The 21,231-nt window shown below is 34.2% G+C and overlaps 3 protein-coding genes across 6 annotated transcripts; all 3 read left to right on the forward strand.

Annotated features, from left to right (window-relative positions):
- Positions 1-3,255: 3,255 nt before the first annotated feature.
- LOC107766004 (nuclear transcription factor Y subunit B-9-like) lies at positions 3,256-7,157 on the forward strand. Its single transcript, XM_016584715.2, has 2 exons — positions 3,256-3,324; positions 6,441-7,157. The coding sequence occupies exons 1-2, from the start codon at positions 3,256-3,258 to the stop codon at positions 7,155-7,157; spliced, it is 786 nt and encodes a 261-aa protein (XP_016440201.2).
- Positions 7,158-11,279: 4,122 nt separating this feature from the next.
- Positions 11,280-14,716, forward strand: LOC107766000 (protein C2-DOMAIN ABA-RELATED 11-like). Of its 3 annotated transcripts, none has more exons than XM_016584710.2 (4): positions 11,280-11,463; positions 12,556-12,697; positions 13,221-13,316; positions 14,068-14,716. In XM_016584710.2, the coding sequence occupies exons 2-4, from the start codon at positions 12,587-12,589 to the stop codon at positions 14,365-14,367; spliced, it is 507 nt and encodes a 168-aa protein (XP_016440196.1). In that variant the 5' UTR covers positions 11,280-11,463; positions 12,556-12,586; the 3' UTR covers positions 14,368-14,716. The 3 variants fall into 3 exon arrangements, with proteins under 3 accessions (XP_016440196.1, XP_016440195.1, XP_016440197.1); XM_016584709.2 differs by having other exon boundaries at positions 12,578-12,697; XM_016584711.2 differs by having other exon boundaries at positions 12,581-12,697.
- Positions 14,717-15,789: 1,073 nt separating this feature from the next.
- On the forward strand, positions 15,790-18,303 carry LOC107766002 (DNA oxidative demethylase ALKBH2). Of its 2 annotated transcripts, XM_016584712.2 has the most exons (5): positions 15,790-16,109; positions 17,073-17,189; positions 17,276-17,465; positions 17,646-17,806; positions 17,907-18,303. In XM_016584712.2, the coding sequence occupies exons 1-5, from the start codon at positions 15,828-15,830 to the stop codon at positions 17,946-17,948; spliced, it is 792 nt and encodes a 263-aa protein (XP_016440198.1). In that variant the 5' UTR covers positions 15,790-15,827; the 3' UTR covers positions 17,949-18,303. The 2 variants fall into 2 exon arrangements, with proteins under 2 accessions (XP_016440198.1, XP_075102920.1); XM_075246819.1 differs by having other exon boundaries at positions 17,646-18,303.
- Positions 18,304-21,231: the final 2,928 nt, after the last annotated feature.

Genomic DNA, 21,231 nt, shown 5'->3' on the forward strand with positions numbered 1-21,231 from the left:
CATTCGTCGGTTTTGGAATGGTGAATTAAATTGAAGGATTTTTGTGGCATCTTCTTTGAGGTTAGGTTAGTTGTCACCAAAGGTTGTGGTGAGGTGGTGTACCCCTTTATCCTTAACTAAAGGTCTCGGTTCGAACCTCAAAATAAAGGCGCCTTTGGTAGAAAGTGTTTTTTCCTCAAAGTGGGACTTTCTGGTACGAATTCAGGTTAATCGTGCCTCGAAGCAGGTATCGGACACTGAGCGGGAAAGTAAAAACAAAGTTGTGGTCGAGAAAGATCAGCTCCCCTCTTATCTTCTGTTGTGTGAAGTGGAATGGTTTCGAATATTTTGGGACGTAATTAAAAAGAAATAGCATCATATAAACAAAGAAGGTAAACTATTAAAGTTAATGTTTCTTCCAGTATTAGTGTATTATTTATATTAGTCAACATATTTCAAATTCCATACCTAATTATATATGTAAAATCAATTTTGATTTGAAAAGGTAGCAATTGTCTAATCACTAATGTACCAAGTTTATTCCATTTAGTGATCCTACTTAGATCCCTTTTATTCCACACCTAAAATGTAGATGTCAGCAAAAGAAAAAAAAAGAATGTTATGAGCGATAATGAATTCGTTATTTTTGTAAATTAAAACTAGTTTTTGAAGTACGTAAAAATTAGGTTTTATTAATTGATGATGTATGATTATATCCACTCTTATTATAAGCTATAAAATAATAATTAGTTTTATCCGACCCACTAATTAACTCTCTTAATAATCTCATTTTGAAGGAAAATATTTTATTATAAATTCTCTGAAAGCTCTCTACAATTCTCACAAATCTCTACACAAAAAATAAGCTACTAATATCCCTATTTATAATAGTATGAAACCTATTTTAACTAGAAATAGAAAAAACTATTTCTATATTAATTATGTCTACAAATCCTATGTAGACATGAATTAAATAAACTAAATTCTAAACAATTAAGGTTTCCTACTGTAACTTTGAATTACTTTCCAACATTTTTTCCTAATTCAAAGTTGTATACGTCTGACTTTTCGTTGTGTGTGCACTTCTCTCCAACTTCTACTTTTGTTGAAGCACATGTCTTCAACCTTCGTTGATGCACTTCGTCACCAATACCCAATTTTGTTAAAGCACATGTCTTCAACACTCGTTGATGCACTTTGTCACTAACACTCAAATTTGTTGAAACACCCGACTTTAACTCCGTTGATGCACTTTGTCACCAACAACCGATTTTTGTTGAAGCACCTGTCTTCAACTCACATTGATACACTTTGTCACCAACACCTAATTTTTGTTGAAACACTTGTCTCCAACTTCCGTTGATACACTTTGTCACCAACAACTAATTTTGTTGAAGCACCTATCTTCAACTCCCGCTGATACATTTTGTCACCAACAACCAATTTTGTTGATCACGAGTAATCAACTTCCAACTTCTTATAGAAGAGCACGTAATCTCTTGTGTAAAATTGCTTGCACCCCTTTAAACTTGCAATATTGCAATTTTATTTTTAATCCACCCCTCTCGAACTTTTAAAGAAGACCTTTGTTACTCTTGTGCCATATTTTCTAGCGTCTACTTGAACAATTTTATTTTTCTCATACATATATCATTGGCATGACGCTTTTCAATATATTCAATGGCCAGACGGGCGACACATATTGGCTAGCGCCGTCCGCAGGCAACGAAAGCTACTTGATTCTCTCCCAAGTTCGTAGAAACTCCGATATCAATTTGAAGAAAAATATTTTATTATAAATTCTCTGAAAGCTCTCTACAATTCTCGCAAATCTCTACACATAAAATAAGCTACTAATATCCCTATTTATAATAGTGTGAAACCTATTTTAACTAGAAATAGGAAAATCTATTCCTATATTAATTATGTCTACAAATTCTAATTAGACATGAATTAAATAAACTAAATTCTAAACAATTAAGGTTTCCTACTATAATTAGATTCCAACACATTTGATACTTATTTTTGAAAATGGACATAATAAAATTATTAAAACAACAAAGAAAAGAAGGAGTATCACTCACAAGGAAGTAACAATAAAAAGCATGCTTTATTAGAGATGAGGAAAACCAGAGGAAAATTAATATGATGAAAATGACATATAGCATCCAAAAGATGGAACAGAGAAACAACATCATCAGTTGGAATTGGATGAGGACTATAAGGAGAGACTAATTAGCAAGTTCCAAGTTACACCAACAAGAGGACAACAACTTACAAAGTTAAGGGAAGACTGGTTAAACTCCAATAAAGCTAAGCTAAGGCATTATATTTAAGTACTTGTAGCAACTGGAAGGCCCGTGAGTCTTAGAGCAATAGTAAAATTATGTCATGGTTATGAGCCGTAGAAGTATATTCATGGGTTGTCTACATCACCTCCTTTGGGGTGCGGTCCTTCCTCCAACCCTGTGTAAATATATGATACTTTGTGCATCCGACTGCCTTTTTACTTGCAGCAACTGCAAAATTATCTCCATGTAATGTATAAGGTACAAGTTCGACCCACGGAATCGGTCATTGATGTTTATATTAGTATAGCATGTCTTCATAACACCCTTGGTATGTGGTCTTTCCTCGAATCTTACATAAATGCAGGATGCTTTGTAAATCTGGCTGCCTTTTTTGCTTGTATTAAATGTAAAGTTATTTCCATGTGATGTTTAAGGCACAAGTTCGATCCACAAAATCAATCATTGATATTTATATAAGGATATCCCGCTTATATCACACCTTTGATCTGCGATCCTTCCTCGAATCATACGTAAATACATCATGTTTTGTGAATAAGGAGGCTGCCCATTATATTGCAGTACTACTTAGTTTGGTCACTTAAATCGAGGACTAAATGGATTTACAGCATTGAATTTCAATTGGAATGGGAACTAGTACTTATAAATTCTGAAAGCCTAGCATGCATTGAGAAAGAAAAAAGTCTGAAATTAATCTCTGCTTATAATTTTATCAGTGCATGCTCTGCCGGTCAAATGCTCACATTTCTGCCTTATTTCTTACCGGCGTACGCTTTCTTCTCGTTCACTACGCCTCTTGCCACGCGGCCTTTAATTTTTTCTTGCTTTCTTTCAAACTCTTGTATCTATATATATAAATGGCTACTTGACCATTCACTTCCTTTGCTATTTCCTATACACAGAAGAGTACTACTCTTTCTTTTTTGTAGAGAAAAAGAAAGCAAAATTAGATAGGTAGCTTATAGAGATGGATGTTGGAGGCAGTAATGGTGGAGGTTTTCATGGCTATCGTAGGTTCCACAAACAACTTCCTCTGGTACGTTCAACCTAATATTCATTTGCCTTGCTAATTCTTTTTTTGGTCTTTTTTTTGGGGGGGGGGGGGGGGGGGGGGGGGTGATTTCATGAGCTTGAGCACATAGACGAATTCAAAATTTGAGGTTTATGAGTTCGAGTTCGAAGTTTTATCAAAGTCCATTTGATTTATTGGATTCGAAGTTTATTACGTAGTTATATTTTACGAAGTCTATTAGTTGTATCTTTTTAGTAAATTTTTTAACACATATACATACGTGCTACATCCGCCCCTGTATCCGGGGTACACAAGTTCTTTGAAGGGTTTTCTTGTTTCATTTCAAGTCTTATGCATCTTCAATTTTTCTTGTTCACAAAACTACTTTTCAAACATGTAGAGGCATAGAGCTACATCTATTATGGACATCATTTGTTTGTGATTATATTTATGTATCCATATTCATGCACAAACGGTAGTAGTATAAGTCTATTTGTATCTAAAAAGTTTTGGTCAACTACTAGTAGAACCTCTTATTTTTGAATTATCCTCTCGTGCAGTCGCTCCCAAAAATTTAGTTTCATTCCTTTTTTTAGTTTGTCACACTTCTCGTAACTCTATTAAGTAAATTAAATGATAAGATATGTCTGCATTTCTAATTAAGAGATTCAAATGGTGGTTGATGAATTTGTTTTTCTGCTTTTCTTGAGCTTTAAAGACAAAATAAAAACAAGTGAAATGCATGCAAGTGCCTCACCCCTATATTTGCACGTGTCACTCATCATGCTCCTTACCGTGAAATGAAATTAAAAGACCACCATTAGGGAATGCTTATATATACGCATTGTTTGACTAGACACGTAATTTAATAAAAATAAATTCTGATATATATTGAAAATTCTTTTGAAATTGGTGGTCTTAAATTTGTCAGATACATAACAAAGGTGGAGTATACACTATATATGTAATACTTGGCTCATTTGTTTCTCCAAAACCAGCTCTTCTCTGCTTGTGATAAGGCTTTTGCTTAGTTCATTCAGTCTTGTTGGACATTTCTTCTCTAATGGAGTACCATATTTTTTTATTCCTCATCCACAAATTAAAAATTAATTAGTATATGCGGTCAATTTAATCATTAGCTTTGAGAAAGTATCGTTCTAGCCAAGACTTATCTAAGTACTGCTAAGTGAATACAAAGAAAGTAAGTTTGAAGCTAAGGTAATTGGTGATACACCTCATTTAAACTGCTAGGTCTAGAGTTATAGCAAGAGGATAGAAAAAGTGTTTTTAGTTATATATATATACATTGACACTGTAAACAACTTTTACATTATTAATATACTTTAACCTATTATACTAGATTATTATTTACTTTACTTTTCAAATGACTTTTATTACAGGTAAGTTAATTTGGTTTTGTTAAAAAATTATGTACTAGCACTGCACTCTAAACAGAAGTTTATACGAGGGATAAAATAACAACAACAAATACAGTGTGGCGTGGGAAGAGTAGAATGTACGCAGACCTAATTACCCATACCTTATGAAGATATAGAGGTTGTTTTCGATATATCTTACGGGGATAAATGGTTGGAAAATTTAAAAGACAAAGAAATTAAAATAGAAAATCCTTTTGATCAAGAAGCTAAAAAAAAAACTTTAAAAGGGACAAATGGCAAGTTTTGCAAGGTTAACTTCTATGATGGTAGAGAAGGAAGTATTAAGCAGAAGACAAAAATAGATGACGAAAACCACTAAAATGAAGCATTTTCTGTTGGTTTTGTCTACATTCATACTATGATTTTGTCGTCTGGCTTTTAAAATTTGGAGTTTTTGTAACTGAAATTGTCAAGGCCTCTCACCTCTTTTGTCAATTACTGTCTTTATATGCCGCCCCTCATTGTAATTTGTATAACATCTAGCTAGAATCTAATTTGGTGGTTACATTTGACTGTCTATTTCGTTTATTAATGTTGAACGAACTTCAACTGTGTAGATGAACCAATTAATTACACAAATTGATCAAATGGCACAGTATTAATTTAGCTGAAAATTAATTTCAGGGAGTGCTAATTGGTGTACCTAACTGTCAAGTGTCATTATTTAGTTACCTTATTAAGATTACACTTCTCGAAGAGTTATACTTACTCGGGTCTACTTTAAATGATTTTTTGACTTTTTTCTTGTGGTCCATAATATTAGATTTTTTAAGACTTCAAGAAGGAATTAACTTCTTTATTTCAAAGTTGCCCTTGGAGTAAAGAGTCTAGGAGTATTTGTTATATCTTCAATGAACAAATTAAGGTTAGTATGGTCAATTTCATTATTAATTAATGTTAAAAGGTGAACTCTTTAATATGTGTGAAAATAACCAAAAAGTTAATTGAAGTAGACCGGAAGGAGTAGTCTACTTTCCTCTAATGCAATTTTGTTAATGCTTGAATTTCTTGTTAAGCGAATGTTCATGCTTGAATTCGTGTTCAATTTACTAGAAAATGACTTCCAAATTAAGGCTTGAATTTGTTGTTAAAGCTTTAAAGAGATGCAAAACCAGTATAACAAATGTGACCTAATTAAAATACTTCACGTTATCTAAAATTTTAATCTTCTATTGTAGACACTATATATATATATATATATATATATATATATATATATATATATATATAGACACACACACACACACACACACACACACATTAGTCGTTTATAAAAATGATTTTTAACACTTTGCAAAGTGTAGCAATTCTCAAACCCGAATAAAAAGAGAAGGATTGCGGTAAATTGACTACTAACATAATAATAGTCTGAACATCATAAGTCTTATTAATATGGATCGGACTATTATCGGGGCAGAGCTAGAAGTTCGGCTACGGATTCAGCAGAATTCAATAGTTGTTGCTCAAAAAGTATATTTGTGTTAAAATTTTCATTAAATATATACGAATATTAAATTTAGAACCTAGTTATTAGCTCTTGAAATTATCGTTCTAAAATCCAAAACCCATAAAGTTAAAATCTTGTCTCCTCCTCAAACTGTTATAGAAAATTATTGATTTAATTGACCCAACTAGTTCGAGGTGAGGCATGCTAATGATGAATTATTTTTTAGATTTCTTACTTCACTTGAATGCTTATAGTCTTATGCAAGAATTCTCAAATGTTCCCTTTCTTTTCAAGATGTCAAAGTTACTGATCAGATGGGCATGAATTTGTCAGCCCAACTCAACCAAGTCATTCCTACGGTCGTAAACAACGACAACAACAACATCCACAATGTAGCCACAGAAGACTCCGAATGCACTATTCGCGAGCAAGACCGTTTCATGCCAATAGCAAACGTGATCCGAATCATGCGCAAAATCCTCCCTCCACACGCCAAGATCTCAGACGATGCGAAAGAAACCATCCAAGAATGCGTGTCCGAGTTCATCAGCTTCATCACTGGCGAAGCCAACGACCGTTGCCAGCGCGAGCAGCGCAAGACTATCACGGCCGAGGATGTCCTCTGGGCCATGAGCAAACTCGGGTTCGATGGCTACATCGAACCCCTGACTATGTACTTGCATCGTTATCGTGAGTATGATGGTGGTGAGCGCGGTTTCCTTAGAGGGGAACCTTTGCTGATGAAGCCACAGGCCAGGGTTGATCCCGCGGCTTCAACTAGCATTGTTATGGCACCGTATCCGGTGCCACATAATTTCGCAATGGCTCATCATCATCACCATGGATATTTTGCTTTTGCACCCATGAGTAATGGGTACATGCAAAATCATGATAATAATGGGAGCACTTCTCAGGCTGCAGCAGTTAATGGTGAGGTAAATGTTGAATCTTATGATGAGCATATGGAGTAAGTTTTAAGAGGAAATGAATAAAAATAGACTGTACTATTTCTTGGTTTCTATTTAGATTTTCTTCTTGTATGAACTAACTATTGTACTATTCCAAATTGCTCCTTTTTCGGTTTTAAGTTCTAAGGTGGTCTGTCTCCAATATAATTTGGTGTTTCTTTCTTGTTTTTTTTTCTTCTTCGAAATAGTTGCGACATTTTTTAGTTAGAACTTAGAAGTAGGGGTGTATATGGACCGGGTTGATTCGGATTTTATCAAAACCAAAATAAACTGCAACTATATCGGTTTGGATTGGTTCGGTTTTGTCGGATTTTTTTGAGTTTTTCGTTAGTTAAATATTATTTTAATCTTACTTTGTTAAATTTTTGATAAGTAAATATATGTTTAGTAAAAATATAAAAAAAATGACAAATATATTATCTATTAAAATATTCTTATGAGAGAATTTTCTTAGTAGCACATAATAGTTATTTTTTAAGTCGTCTGACAATAATGTTTCGTTGATGCACATTTTCAAGGTTAACCGAATTTAGTAATTAAACATAAAAATCAATATGATACCTAAATAATAATGATCACTTCACATCCGAAAAGATATAACATTTTAATAGATCTTAGCATATGATATGAATATGGAAGAACAAAGAGATTGACGTATTTCAGTAATACTTGATGAGAAAGCGATCATACAACCCATTATTTAAGGTTAATAAATATGGAGCACTGCATATACTATTAAATATTATATCCCGCAAGAGAATCTCAAATATTTCTAGACATTTTTTAAAGAAAATTCTATATAAAATCTTAAAAGTATATATAAAAATTATATATTTATATGTCGGTTTGGTTCGGATTTTTTTTTACTTAATACCAAACCATATCAAACCAAATCTAATCGGGTTTTTTAATCGATTTGGTTTGACTTTTCGGTTTGGTGCGATTTTCCGGTTCGATTTGTACACCCCTACTTAGAAGTATAGTTAGGGTCTGTTCCATAGAACAGGATCGGAGAATATTTTTCAGAAAATGAGTCATTTTGTTGGTGTTTGATTTGATGAAATTATTTTCCATGAGGAAAAATATTATTTTCACCGAAAAGGGAAAATAACATCCCTCACTTTTAAGCGGAAGGTATTTTCCTTCATAATTATCTCAACTTCAATTTCATATTATTATATTGCTTTAACTAAGACTTAGCAATATTATCAATCTTTAATAGGAGTACTTAAAATCTTGATCAAAACACTATCCAGTTGGCTAATATTATTATAAGTCTTTAATAAATATTTTTACTTCCCGACCAAAAGAAAATATTCTTTTGGAAAATAATTCTTTATCTGGAAAACATGTCCCGGAAAATGACTTAACATCGTAGCAAACTATTTGTCTTTTTTCGAAATTACCCCATTTTCTGTTTTTTTTTTTCTTCTTAAAAAGGTGCTACCTTTTGTAGTCGATGCGAATCCGGAATTTAAATATTTTGGGTTCAACTTTCAAAATTTTTAACATTGAACCAATTATAGTTTTAAAGTTATGAGTTCATATATATTATTTTTGCTATTTTAATAAATTTTTATATATAAATTTTTACTCCGCGTCGAAAGTTATAAGTTCAATTGAACCCGCTTGAACACTACTAGGTTTGTAGTATGGGTCATAGGTGGATTAAATGGGACATGTCGAAATTGTTAGCAGAGATAGAACAAATATCACTATTTCACGTGCTTGAAGATATTTTTTTGCAAAGCTTTTTAAATTTATATTTTATACATAATATAAAGGTGCTAAACGAATATTTGGATGTGAAAATCAATCTAGCTAGGATGCTACAAAAAGTTGGAAAATGAAATAAGTGCGATTTGGTCAAAGCAAATACTTAGAAAAGGACAGTGGAAAAATGTTATGAATTGTAATGACTAACGTCTAATGTGGAAAATGTGATAGTATATTGTAGCGTTTAATAGCCTGGATTTTTATATTTAATTACATTTTCAAACTAAACGGCTAACACGATTTAAATTAATTAAGAGTATGAAAGAGAAAAAGAATGAGGGAAAATGAACCACGCCGAACTGCCTCCACTGATACAATTTTTAACTCTTAGAGCATGTTTGAACTTAGTAATTTGATTTGGGTGTAATCGGGTATAATTATATAGTTTGACATGTTTGTTTGGTCAAGTAATTACGTGGTCAACATGAAATTGAGTGTAATTGGAAAGGTGTAATTACATGTAATTGCTCGTATATTTTATTTCTTATTTATTTTATTTTCTTCATCTTGCGTAACTACGTTATTATTCTAGTTTTTGAGACTACACCTCCTAGTATTAGAAATAATGAGTCATTAACAAATATGGCATATAACTAGTGATATCATTAAAGTAGAATTTCGTTGTTGAATGAGGTTATAAACTTATTATGTTTCTTAATCTTAAGTTGTATTGGAACTTATTTTTATTGTGTTGGAATTTGACATATGTTAAAGTGTTTTTTGTGGGATTTTAAAATTGTGTTATATTTATGGTTCCAATTTACTTGTTTTAGTAGTATTAGCTTGTTATTTCACACATTGCGTGTTGTTCATTTTTTAGTTAGAATTGATAGATAAACATTTTCATAATGTTATATTTATAAGTATTAATTTATTTTATTAAACATGCATTACATGATGTTCTTACAAAACATATATTTTTAATTTTCATAATTAATTAAACTAAATATTAGTAATTTGAAAAAAATATATCAATTATTTTTACAATATTAGTTATAAAATATATGATTACTAATGAGTGTATATCCAAGAAAAAGTATGCATTTTAAATACCAAATGTAATAGTATCATTTATACTTATAAAAAATCATTTATAGGCATATATTTATTATATTAACTTTTAAGTTTTGATAATTACTTCATTTAAAATTTAATCTAACTGTGTAATTACATTTGTACAACCAAACAACACGCTTGTAATTGCACTGTAATTACGCTATGACAAACAAACATGTCGTCATAATTGCCAGACTGTGTAATTACTACCCTAGTAATTACTACCCTAATAATTACACCAATTCTAGTTACGTGACTTTCCAAACAAATCCTTGTTAAATGCTTATGTGTAGACTTTTCGAGGCAGATTCAACTTCAAGAAAATAAAAATTATGGTAATTAACTTAAAGGGCAAGAAACAAATATGGAGTATTCATATTGCTATATAAGCTATTTAACTTAATTTGGAATTTAAGCATGGCAGATTTATACAATATGGCAATGGCTGGTCTATTGGCAGCCTAATTAAACTTCATGTTGTTTGCTTAACATACTAGTTATGTGAAAATTATAATGTAGGAATTATATGCGATGATTAAAATGAAGTAATTGCTATGAGGTAATTAATTGTAAAGAAATTATTATACAACGAGTTATTTATTCTTTAAATATTTTAATCTCTGTATCATTACTATATATTATATTCTTATTCTATATTGTACCTCGTATAAAACAATAGTACTGATTATATAAGTTACTGCAAAACTTAATGTTGGTATGATTAGAAGAATTAACTTAATAGCCGCTTATTCAACCGTTTAAAAAAAATTTAAAAATAACAGTTAGATGTATAATATATGCATAAGAGTATATAATATGTGTATAATTATGTATAATCAGTGTATAATTTACGTTTATCGATTAAGAAAAGTAAAAAGTGAATCTGGCCTATTATTTGTTTAAAGATTAATACTACTAACGCTACTAAGTTATTGAGTTTTTTGTGTTATCTTATGTGAGATTTTATCCTACTAATGCTATATTTAATTTTTTTTATAAGACCGATTAAATATTGTGTTATCGTATGCCAAATATTATGTTAGGATTAATCATTCCACTATCATTAATCAAATATAATCAAACTTTTCTATAACAAAATATCTATTATAATAATAATATTTTACAATAACGGTTAAGTATTTTTTGAAATTAATTTTTATATTATGTTATAATATATATTTACATTTTGTTAAATCAATCGAATTTTATATTCGATTGTTATATCAATCAAATTTTATATTCGAAACAAATGAGACGAAACAAATATATCTTTTGAAGGTACTATTATATCTTTATGCGGTATCTTAGACAGTTCTCATTCGGTCATTCCATAATCCACCCATTCTTAAGCTCCATTTTGCGCTGCCCCTTTGTTGAGTCTTGGCTTCTTCACTATTCAAAAGCAAATTGAAAGCTGAATCTTTTGAACAAACCGAAGAAGCAGCGATCATAACAAGAATATCTTCTTCTGCTTCATGTGAGTTAAACAGTGTTCCTTTTTTTCTTCCTGTTGTTTTAAAGTTTTCTTGAAATATCTGGTTCTGTTTCATGTAACTTAAAATTTGCTCCTTTTTTTTTTCTTTTCTGATTTTTTTTAAAGTTTTGTGGAAATTTTCGACATATGGGTCTGCTTCATCTGCATTAAAGATCTTTTTTTTTTGTCTGTCTGCTGTTTTTAAGGTTTCAGCTGCTTATTATCTAGTTGGACACTGTTAATGAAGTTCCCTTTCTCAAGCTCAATTCCAGGGTTTTATGTAATTTGTTGCTGTTGTGTGTGATTTTTGCAAGAAATTATCTCCCACTCTTGACATTTTCCTCTTCTTTTGGATTGGAGCTGAATTTTTCTGCTAATTATCTGTCTTTTCTGATCTATGTATCATAAAGTTCCACCTTTAAAATATAGTATAACAGAATGCAACCCAGATCAAGTGCTTGTTTCTTTCCCACAGAGTCACGCAGAGCCAGGATTTGAAGTTGATTGGTTCTGAATTTTCCATAGAACCCATAGTTCATCTTTGTTATTGGGTAATTAAATATTTATACATATTTAATGACCTAATACAAATACAGTGTTTAAGCAAAAGTAATGAGGTTCGGCCGAACACACACCTAATAGACTCGCTCCACTCCTGCTTTCCCATATCATCTAATATTTCTCTCCCACTCTTGACATTTTCCTCTTCTTTTTGATTAGAGCTGATTTTTTCTGCTAATTATCTGTCTTTTCTGATCTATGTATCATAAAGTTCCACCTTTAATTTATAGTATAACAGAATGCAACCTCCCAGAGTCAAGTGTTTGTTTCTTTCCCACAGAGCCAGAGCCAGGATTTGAAGTTGATGAGTTCTGAATTTGCCATAGAACCCATAGTTCTATCTTTGTTACTGGGTTCGCAATTAAATATTTATATATATTTAATGACCTAATACAAATACAGTGTTTAAGCAAAAGTAATGAGGTTCGGCCGAACACACACCTAATAGACTCGCTCCACTCCTGCTTTCCCATATCCTCTAATATGTTCTGGATTCTATTTTAATATAAGGTTAAGTTGCCTTGTAAAATGCAGCTCTGAGTTTATGACATTGCAGTAGTGGATTATGGGAGACAAATTAGGACAGATAAAAGTGACTGTTGTACAAGGGAAACGTTTGGTGATTCGGGACTTCAGGACCAGCGATCCTTATGTCATTCTCAAGCTCGGCAATCAGGTCGTTCTATGTTTTCCCCCTCTGCTTCTTCCTTATGATATTATCTGTCTTATGTTACTCAGATGTTATTTATTCTTGGACATTCAGAGATTTTACTAGTTTTATTTCAATTGCATACTCTGAATCCTAGTTAGCGAGTAGCGATAATGACTTGTGATTGTTAGACCAAGTTTAATATTTTATGATGTGATGAAGTCGCAGATAAATTAATTTCTTATTTGCCTCTCTCACAAATAGAGCTGGAAATAGGGCATCTCTCTTTAATTTATGGAATTGTTGTTGTCACTTCCTCAACCCGCAAGACAATAATTTTCTTGTACTTATAGAGTTCTCTTCATTTACAAAATAGTATTTCAAATTAATCGTACAATTGCTTCGGAAAGATTAAAAATAAAATCTTTTATGTTGTAGGTCACGTCAGATACTTGTTACGATGTATGATGTTACCCTTTCACTTTACATGAGAGTTTTGTAATTGCTATGTTGAGCTGACATCTGATAGTGCATTTTATTGTTTTACCAGACTGCCAAAACCAAAGTCATAAATTGCTGCCTTAATCCTGTTTGGAATGAAGAATTTTGTTTCTCTATCTTCGAACCAGCTGAGGTTCTCGAATTGGTATATGCTTCTACCTAGACTTTTATATTGTTAGCAGTTGTATTGTCATCTCTCGTAGTCCACCTCTAATCCCATTTTATAGACTTGGATTCAGGCAGACGACGTGCTTGCCTCTGACAAAAGTTTTGCATATTTCCATTACTTTATTTTGCACTATTATTGGTGTAGGTCTCGGGGCTGCCCTTTAGGAAGGGGAGCCTTGGCGTAACCGGTAAAGTTGCTTCCATGTGACCAGGAAGTCATTAGTTCGAGCCGTGGAAATAGCCTTTTGCATAAATGCAGGGTAAGGTTATGTACAATAGACCCTTATGGTTCGGCCCTTTCCCGGACCCCGCGTATAGTGGGAGCTTAGTACACCGGGCTGCCTTTTGTTGGTGTAGATCTGTTTAATAGTTAGTCTGCATGTTCTGAAATGTTTGAAGTTTAAGATTGAAAAGGATATTAGCAGTTATCCATAGGGCCATCCTATGAAATTTATGATGCGGCTGAACTTCAGTCATTTCACTCTACTGGTTCATTTAGTGTATATGTTCTTCAACAATTTATCGCCTAATTGGTTGAGATAAAGCAAAAGAAGTTAAGATAGATCTTTAATATGCTGGAACATATTTTCAAGGATTTCTAAGGCCTTGTTCTTCAGTGTGTATATTATTTATTACATGAAAATGAAATCATGTCGGTATCCTGAACTGCTATCTTAGAAAAATTCTATGATATTATTTCCAAGTCGTTGTAATGCAATTTGTGACAGGAAGTATTCGACAAAGACCGTTTCAAGGCAGATGACAAGATGGGAAATGCTCAACTCAGCCTTCAACCTTTGGTTGCAGCTGCTAGATTAAGAAAGATTCTCGGGGTTGCTTCCGAGGGGACAACGTTAAGGAAGGTCATCCCGGAGAGAGATAATTGTCTAGCAGTTGATAGCAGCATTAATTGGGTGAATGGTGAAGTTGTGCAACACGTTTGGTTGAGGCTTTGTGAGGTGGAGTCTGGGGAGATAGAGTTGAAGATCAAATTGATCGATTTTTCGTGTGCTTCTCCCTCCAAGTAGAATGGTTTTTAATGACATCGATGCATCTCTTGTTCGAGCTGTATACTTCTTATTGTAGGTTGAAAAAGATGTCAAGTGATCAGTGTTAGCATGTACTGTGCCATGTCAAGTAGAAGAAGGGCCTATATTTGGCGTCTTTTATTTGGAACTTGGTATGTGCATAATCTAAATCATAGTGCTTCTCCCAAGGCTTATTCTGTAACAGACAAGCTGGAGTGATTTACAATTGGAATGGAAGGGTAGAAACAGGTCCCTTTTAAGCAGCAATTAGCACTGAATTTGTTCACTTCTCATAACCAAAGAAACATGTTCTAGTACCTGTTTATGAAAAAGGCTATTCTCTTTACTAGATTTGGCTGGGAATATGTGGTGTTGTATCTTATGTTGCAAGTTAATTATGGTGATTTAGGCAACAGTATATGGTATTGGATTCAAACTACTGTCAAGTTAGACATTCTGTGTTCATCCGTTTCAATTTAGATATGTAGTTTGACTTGACACAAAGTATAAAATAAAAAAAGAATATTTTTGAAGCATGTGATCCTAAAAGTTTAAGGGGCAAAAGTTGTGGGGCCATGATATTTTTGTGGCTATAAAAGTTTCTTATCAAGAGTAAAGCGAGTCATTCTTTTTTGAACAAACTAATAATGAAAGTGTGTCATTTAGATTGAAATAGAGGGATTATTTGAGTAAAAAAAATCTTGTAAAAAGAAAAGAAAAAAGGTAAAAAAAAATCTTGTCGCTAAACAATAAGGCATACGAATCCCAAAGAATTAACCTAAATAGCAACCCACTCAATTAGTTACGCTAAAAATAAAAGTAAACAATGAAAGTGGTCGGCTATTTGTGTAAACATTAGTCACTTGGACAAGACGGGCACAAAGGCCCATTCTGCGTTGGTTGGACCGATTCCGGGTCGAATTTGCCGCCATATTCCACTGTAAAAATAGTACGGGCTAGTATGTTTTCGGACTGGTAATTGAAAAATAGTCAGCGTTTGTAAAACCATTGAAAAATAACCTTTATTTTGTTGCAACACGGAAAGTTCCAGCTCAATATATTGGAGATTGGTGCACCTGTATATGCACTTCCAACATATTATGCTGGAACTCCAGCACACGAAAAGTTACATCATAATATACTGGAGATTGGAGTATCTGTGTATGAACTTCTAACATATTATGCTGGAACTCCAGTATATTATACTGAAACTCCAGTATATTATGCTGGAACTCCACTATATTCTACTGAGACTCCAGTATATTATGCTGGAATATTTTTTGGATTTTAAATAGTATTTTTGTTCAGATTTATCTTTACATGAAAAGTGGCTAAATTTTAATTACTTTTGAAACGGTGACTATTTTTCAATTAGCACTTATAAATGGCTATTTTTGAATTTAACCCTCCTCCACTAGGCCCAAATCATTACCGTTTTCATTTCCGCTCTTTCTCCGCCAATGGCGATGGTGACGAAACTGAACCCGAAGGCCGAGACCGTCGAGTCCGGCGACCGCCACGGCCGTAAGTCTGAGAATGAGGTGGAGCAGAATGTAGCTGTCGCAGCAACAAGCGATTCAAAAACAAAGAGAGTAGTTGTGGAATTAGGAAATGGAAGCCAAGTAATCTACATGCCTAAGTTTTTAGCATACGACCAATCATGGGATTATTTAGAATATTTAAACAAAAATATACCCTGGAAACGTCCCACTATTCGCGTCTTCGGTCGATCCTGTGTTCAGGTTCTCCATTTCTGCAATCTCTCTTTCAATTTATCTAGCTCCATCAGTACTAAAAACTTTTTTTTTAAAATTATTTCAAGGGGATCTAAAAGTTTATATATATACTAAAAAAGTTTGTTTTTTACCCTATTGTACGGTTTAATTTTTGAATTGATAGCAGTACAAACTAATTTGAAATGCACGAATTACCATTACCAACATGATCTCAAATGGGTATTTAACTTTTCAAGAATTTTATTGTTTCTGGTTCAGTTTTTGTCTCGTCGTTTTAGGATGGTGGTAGTAGCAAAACCTCAGTGAGTTATGTCCATCAGGATAGAATGATGCTTTTTCCTGTTACAATCTTAGAATGGCTGCAACTGGGCAACAAGAAACATACAATTTTAAACTTTTAATGCTAAAGCTGGATGCTTCTTCTTTTCTGTTGTACTGAATCAGTTCAGTTCTGACTTGTATTTGAAAAAGAGCAACAGAGATGTTCAAATTTTGCGAATAGATCCGTAGGACTTTAAGGATCATGGCCAAATGTTTTGTCCTTGTTTGCACGATATGCTTGAACAATAACGTCGCATGACTCATAATTTCATTTGTTGGTGCCCATGACTGACCATTCAAATTGAAAATAATTGTTGCTTTACGCTCTTTTAGTGTGCGATTTCATAGTTTAGTTTGCCTGACCATTCAAATTGTAAATTTTCTGCTGCTTTCGCTCTTTCAGTGTGTTATTTCTTGGTTTAGTTTGTCCGTGTACTGATCAAAAGGGAAGCTCGGTGCACAAAGTATCTCGCGTTCACACAGGGTCCAGGAAAGGGCCGCATCCTAAGGGGTGTGATGTAGAAATAAAAAAAATGTTTAAATGTCCGTGTACCAATCATTCAAATAAAAAATGCTGTTACTTTACTCTCATTACCATGTGTTTTTGTGGGGGGAAATAGATTGACAGCGTTCATAATATTTCAACAGCCTAGAGACAGTTGTTATGTGGCAAGTGAAGGATTACCACAGCTAGTTTATAGTGGATACCAGCCTCATGCATATTCTTGGGATGAATTTCCTCCACTTAAGGACATTCTGGATGCTGTAAGCTTGCTCTTCTTCACCTCTCAAGTTCTAGTACCCGGTCATTGAGCTACTTTCTTTCTCATACCTTCAGTGTTGCACTTTAGGTCCATAAAGCTCTTCCAGGAAGTCATTTCAACAGCTTACTATTGAATAGGTATAAGGGAGGCGATGACTATGTGGGTTGGCATGCTGATGATGAGAAACTTTATGGACCAACTCCAGAAATTGCTTCTCTTTCTTTTGGATGTGAACGTGAATTCTTGTTGAAGAAGAGACCTGACAAAACACCCGGAGGTACGTGATTAGTGTAAAACTGTAAATATTGATTCTAAAATGTTCTTTTGTTTGTCAAATGATGTGCGAGTCTTCAGTGTAGTAGACCTTCTGTCCGGTTAACTAATTGTAAGTGACTATGTTGATTCCATGGAAATCGTGTTAATCACTTCCTCTTCTGTTTGCTATCTATTGCACCAGGTAAAATAACGAGTGGTGAACCGCCCAAAAAGCGACCGAAGAAGAATGGCTCTCCAGACCAACACTCATTTGTCCTAAAACATGGCTCGTTGCTGGTAATGAGAGACTACACTCAGCGGGATTGGCTTCATTCAGTGCCTAAGCGCGTGAAAGCAGATTCTGTACGGATTAATCTCACCTTCAGGCTTGTTCTTTGAACACTACTGTGTATCAAATGCACTTCTTAATTGTATATAACTGGGGTTTGGATATCTTATGCAGTGCACTCAGCAACAAAAGGAAGGTGGTTTTGAGTTTGTGTGATGAAATTTACTAGTACTAGATCTGTTCTTTTTTCCCCTTCCTTTTCTGCTGGTTGTAGTGGAAGAGCATCTATCTTCAGTCCGATGGCACAATGATACGTGCTCCGTGTTCTACACCTTCTGGTTGTAGAGGAAATTTTTGGGCTTATAAACAGAGTTCACCGCACAGAATCTGCAAATCATGTAGAGAAAGGTTTATCTTTTCCAGGCTTATGATTGTTATTTGTTACTATGTTTTATGTTGCAAGAATGAGATGTTCCACTTCCAGTAATGTGCGTATATTAGCTGTATTTTTCCCATTAGAAATCAAAATGAATGAGAAAAGGAAAAAGATTTGGAGGATTGGTTAAAATTACATGCTAGTCTATAAAGTTATAGCAAATGACATACACTTAAAGTGTATTGGGAAAATATTATCTATCTACAAAACAACAAAAACTCTACGTCTCACAACGGTAAAAGGTAATTTTAAAATACGTAATTAAACAATCAATAAGCTAGGTATAATCAAAGTAGGGGTGGCAAGTGGGACGGTCCGGGATCGCGGGCCAAATGGGCTAAGTGGGCCGGAACCGGTAGGACCGCTAGAGGTGGGCTTGGGTCGGTTCTTGCCTTTGAACCGTAAGGACCGAGACCGTTTGGCCCGCCAAGGGACCGGGATTGCGGGCCAAGTGGGCCGGGACCGGTAGGACCGCTAGAGGTGGGCTTGGGCCGGTCTCGTGGGCTGGTTCTTGCCTTTGAACCATTAGGATTGGGACCGTTTGGCCCGCCAAGGGACCGGAATCGCGGGCCAAGTGGGCCGGGACCGGTAGGACCGCTAGAGGTGGGCTTGGGCCGGTCTCGTGGGGCGGTTCTTGCCTTTGAACCGTTAGGACTGGGACCGTTTGGCCCGCCAAGGGACTTTTTTTTTTTTTTTTGGCTATTTCAAAAAATAGCTGTTGGGTAGCCCAAAAATAGCCGTTGGCTATTTAGAAAATAGTCGTTTAACCCCCCAACTTTGTTTTAACCCCAAATATTTTATAATTACACTTTTTTCCTATTTTCAAATATAAATACCCCCTCATTCATTCATTTTTCTTACAAAATCAATATCAATCTATCACAATCTCTCTCTAATTTTCTTCTATACTTGCTACTATTGCTTACTTTATTCCAAAAAATAATAAAAAAATATTGAGGTTGTTACAATTTGCGAAAAAATTGTGAAGTTGGTGAATTCAAGTCTTCAACGATAATCAATTTTCAACAAGTTGTTCGTCAATTCGGTAAACTCGTTCCAACTCTTAAGTCTTAATATTATAGTTTTGTTTGTTTTATTTATTTGCTATTACTTGATTAATTAAGATGGCTTCCTTAAAAAATATGTTTGGTAAAAATAAGAATAAGGAAAAATCCAAGAGTGTCGAATCTAGTGGTCATGCTGTTCCTCCTCCCCTGCCCCCGGCTCCCCGAACCAAATCCCATATCCGTCCTACACCTGCTATTCTTGATAGCGATAATAGTTTATTACAATTTACTGTGAGTCAATTTTGCCATAATATTGCAGTCGGTGAACAATTAGACCATGAATTAATGAATGCTCTTTATTCTAATAATTATAATACTATTGATGAAAATGATGATCAGGAAATTGATCTTGATGAAACTCAACCGGATGATGATACACCCACTAGTAGTAATAATTTTTCAAAACTAAATGAGCTTGAAGTTTATTTGTTGCAGCAAATTGAGGAAGTGAATCTCGTCGGCTCCTTTAATCTTTTGCAATGGTGGAAGGACAAAGAAAAACACTTTCCGATTCTTTCAAGGATGGCCCGAGACATTTTAACTATTCAAGCTTCAACAGTGGCATTAAAGAGCGCTTTCTATCAAGCAAGACTTAAAATCTGTGATTATAGAGCGACTATGAGGGAGAGCTTAGAAAAATCAGTACTTTTCAGAGATTGGATCCGTTCGGAAAGAAGAAATTTTGGACTTGCTGAATCACAACCAAAGGAAGACGAAGCAGACGAAGAAATGTTAGTTGAACTTGTGGAGGATTCTGCTTTGCCCGACAATGGAAGTGGCGATGACCAAGCTACTTTTCCGCCACCATAAACAGAAATTCCTCCGGACCTTGAAAGATTTATGAAGTTTGTAAGAGATACCATGTCACGCCCCGTTTTCTCGCGAAAAACGGTCCTCGACGTGTGACAACTCTTTTAAAGGAGGTATTAAAAGAGGAGAGTCGCCACCTAACGATTTTTAAGGTGCGTTAGGGCACCTATTTGCAAATAACTCTGTTTTAACTAGTCAACGCCACCAAAGATCGGGTAAGGGCTCAAGTTACCTCAAGGAGAAGGTGTTAGGCACTCCTCGAGGTCCAAAACTGTGGGTCCCGGCCGAACTTAAATTATATGGATTAGTCTATGTGATCAAGTAAGCAAAGAGAGTACAAAATCTAAGAATTTTATTACAAATCGATCTTGAATAGGGAGGTAAATCTATTTTTCATTCTAATAGAAAAGAACGGAAAAGGTGGTGGTGGTGGTGGGGGGGTGGGGGGGCAAAACAAGTTTTCATGTTAGGCCGTTTCAGAATTAAGAACCTCAAACCTATAGACATGATTTCTACGTGACTATGCATTAAATCATACAAGCGGTTTCAAAGGCTAGACGCTGCTTATCTCCAAATAATTATACGATTGTTGCATGCTGATTTGAGATTGCAGATTTTCAGTTATTTAACCTATAAATGTTGTGTCTAGATATGAATCACTAAGTGACAATGAAATCTATTGGAGGAATGCGTAGAATTATTCATGCTTTCTAACAATAGCATACGTGAAACAATGTTTGAGCGATTTAACATTAACAAATTATGGCGAGTAATTATATCCTATAGGCAGGATCTCTAACGTTCAACACTTAGAGCAGATTTTATCGTCATTTCTTAATCCTATAGGCATATTTTCTAGATGATAGCAAATGAGGTGATCAAAATCCTATAGGCATGATTTCTAATGAATATACTGAAATGAATTGAAATCAATGGCATTTATTCCCATAGGCAGGTTTCCTAGTAACACGTAGCAGTAAGCATAATTGCACCACTTTGAATTCATATTTGCTAGCAGACCGTGTGTGTGAGTGTGTCCCTAATGGCATGATTTCTATAGTGCACATAGTGATGTAATAACATATATATATAACAAGTAAATCATTGAGTCCTATAGGCATATTATCTACCCATTTGGTATGCAAATATTAGAAATCTACCCATTCCCCACTTTACTAACACCCCA

This window comes from Nicotiana tabacum, chromosome 23 (genome assembly GCF_000715075.1).
Source record: "Nicotiana tabacum cultivar K326 chromosome 23, ASM71507v2, whole genome shotgun sequence".
In the NCBI taxonomy this organism is placed as follows: Eukaryota; Viridiplantae; Streptophyta; class Magnoliopsida; order Solanales; family Solanaceae; genus Nicotiana; species Nicotiana tabacum.

Excerpts from the sequence above, each read along its gene's own strand:
- LOC107766004 (XM_016584715.2), top strand. The coding sequence starts at position 3,256 with ATGGATGTTGGAGGCAGTAATGGTGGAGGTTTTCATGGCTATCGTAGG. Across the intron at positions 3,325-6,440 it reads TCCACAAACAACTTCCTCTG|TCTTATGCAAGAATTCTCAA; the intron begins GTACGTTCAACC and ends GAATGCTTATAG.
- LOC107766000 (XM_016584710.2), top strand. The coding sequence starts at position 12,587 with ATGGGAGACAAATTAGGACAGATAAAAGTGACTGTTGTACAAGGGAAA. Across the intron at positions 12,698-13,220 it reads TTCTCAAGCTCGGCAATCAG|ACTGCCAAAACCAAAGTCAT; the intron begins GTCGTTCTATGT and ends TTGTTTTACCAG. Across the intron at positions 13,317-14,067 it reads CAGCTGAGGTTCTCGAATTG|GAAGTATTCGACAAAGACCG; the intron begins GTATATGCTTCT and ends AATTTGTGACAG.
- LOC107766002 (XM_016584712.2), top strand. The coding sequence starts at position 15,828 with ATGGCGATGGTGACGAAACTGAACCCGAAGGCCGAGACCGTCGAGTCC. Across the intron at positions 17,190-17,275 it reads TTAAGGACATTCTGGATGCT|GTCCATAAAGCTCTTCCAGG; the intron begins GTAAGCTTGCTC and ends GTTGCACTTTAG. Across the intron at positions 17,466-17,645 it reads ACCTGACAAAACACCCGGAG|GTAAAATAACGAGTGGTGAA; the intron begins GTACGTGATTAG and ends CTATTGCACCAG.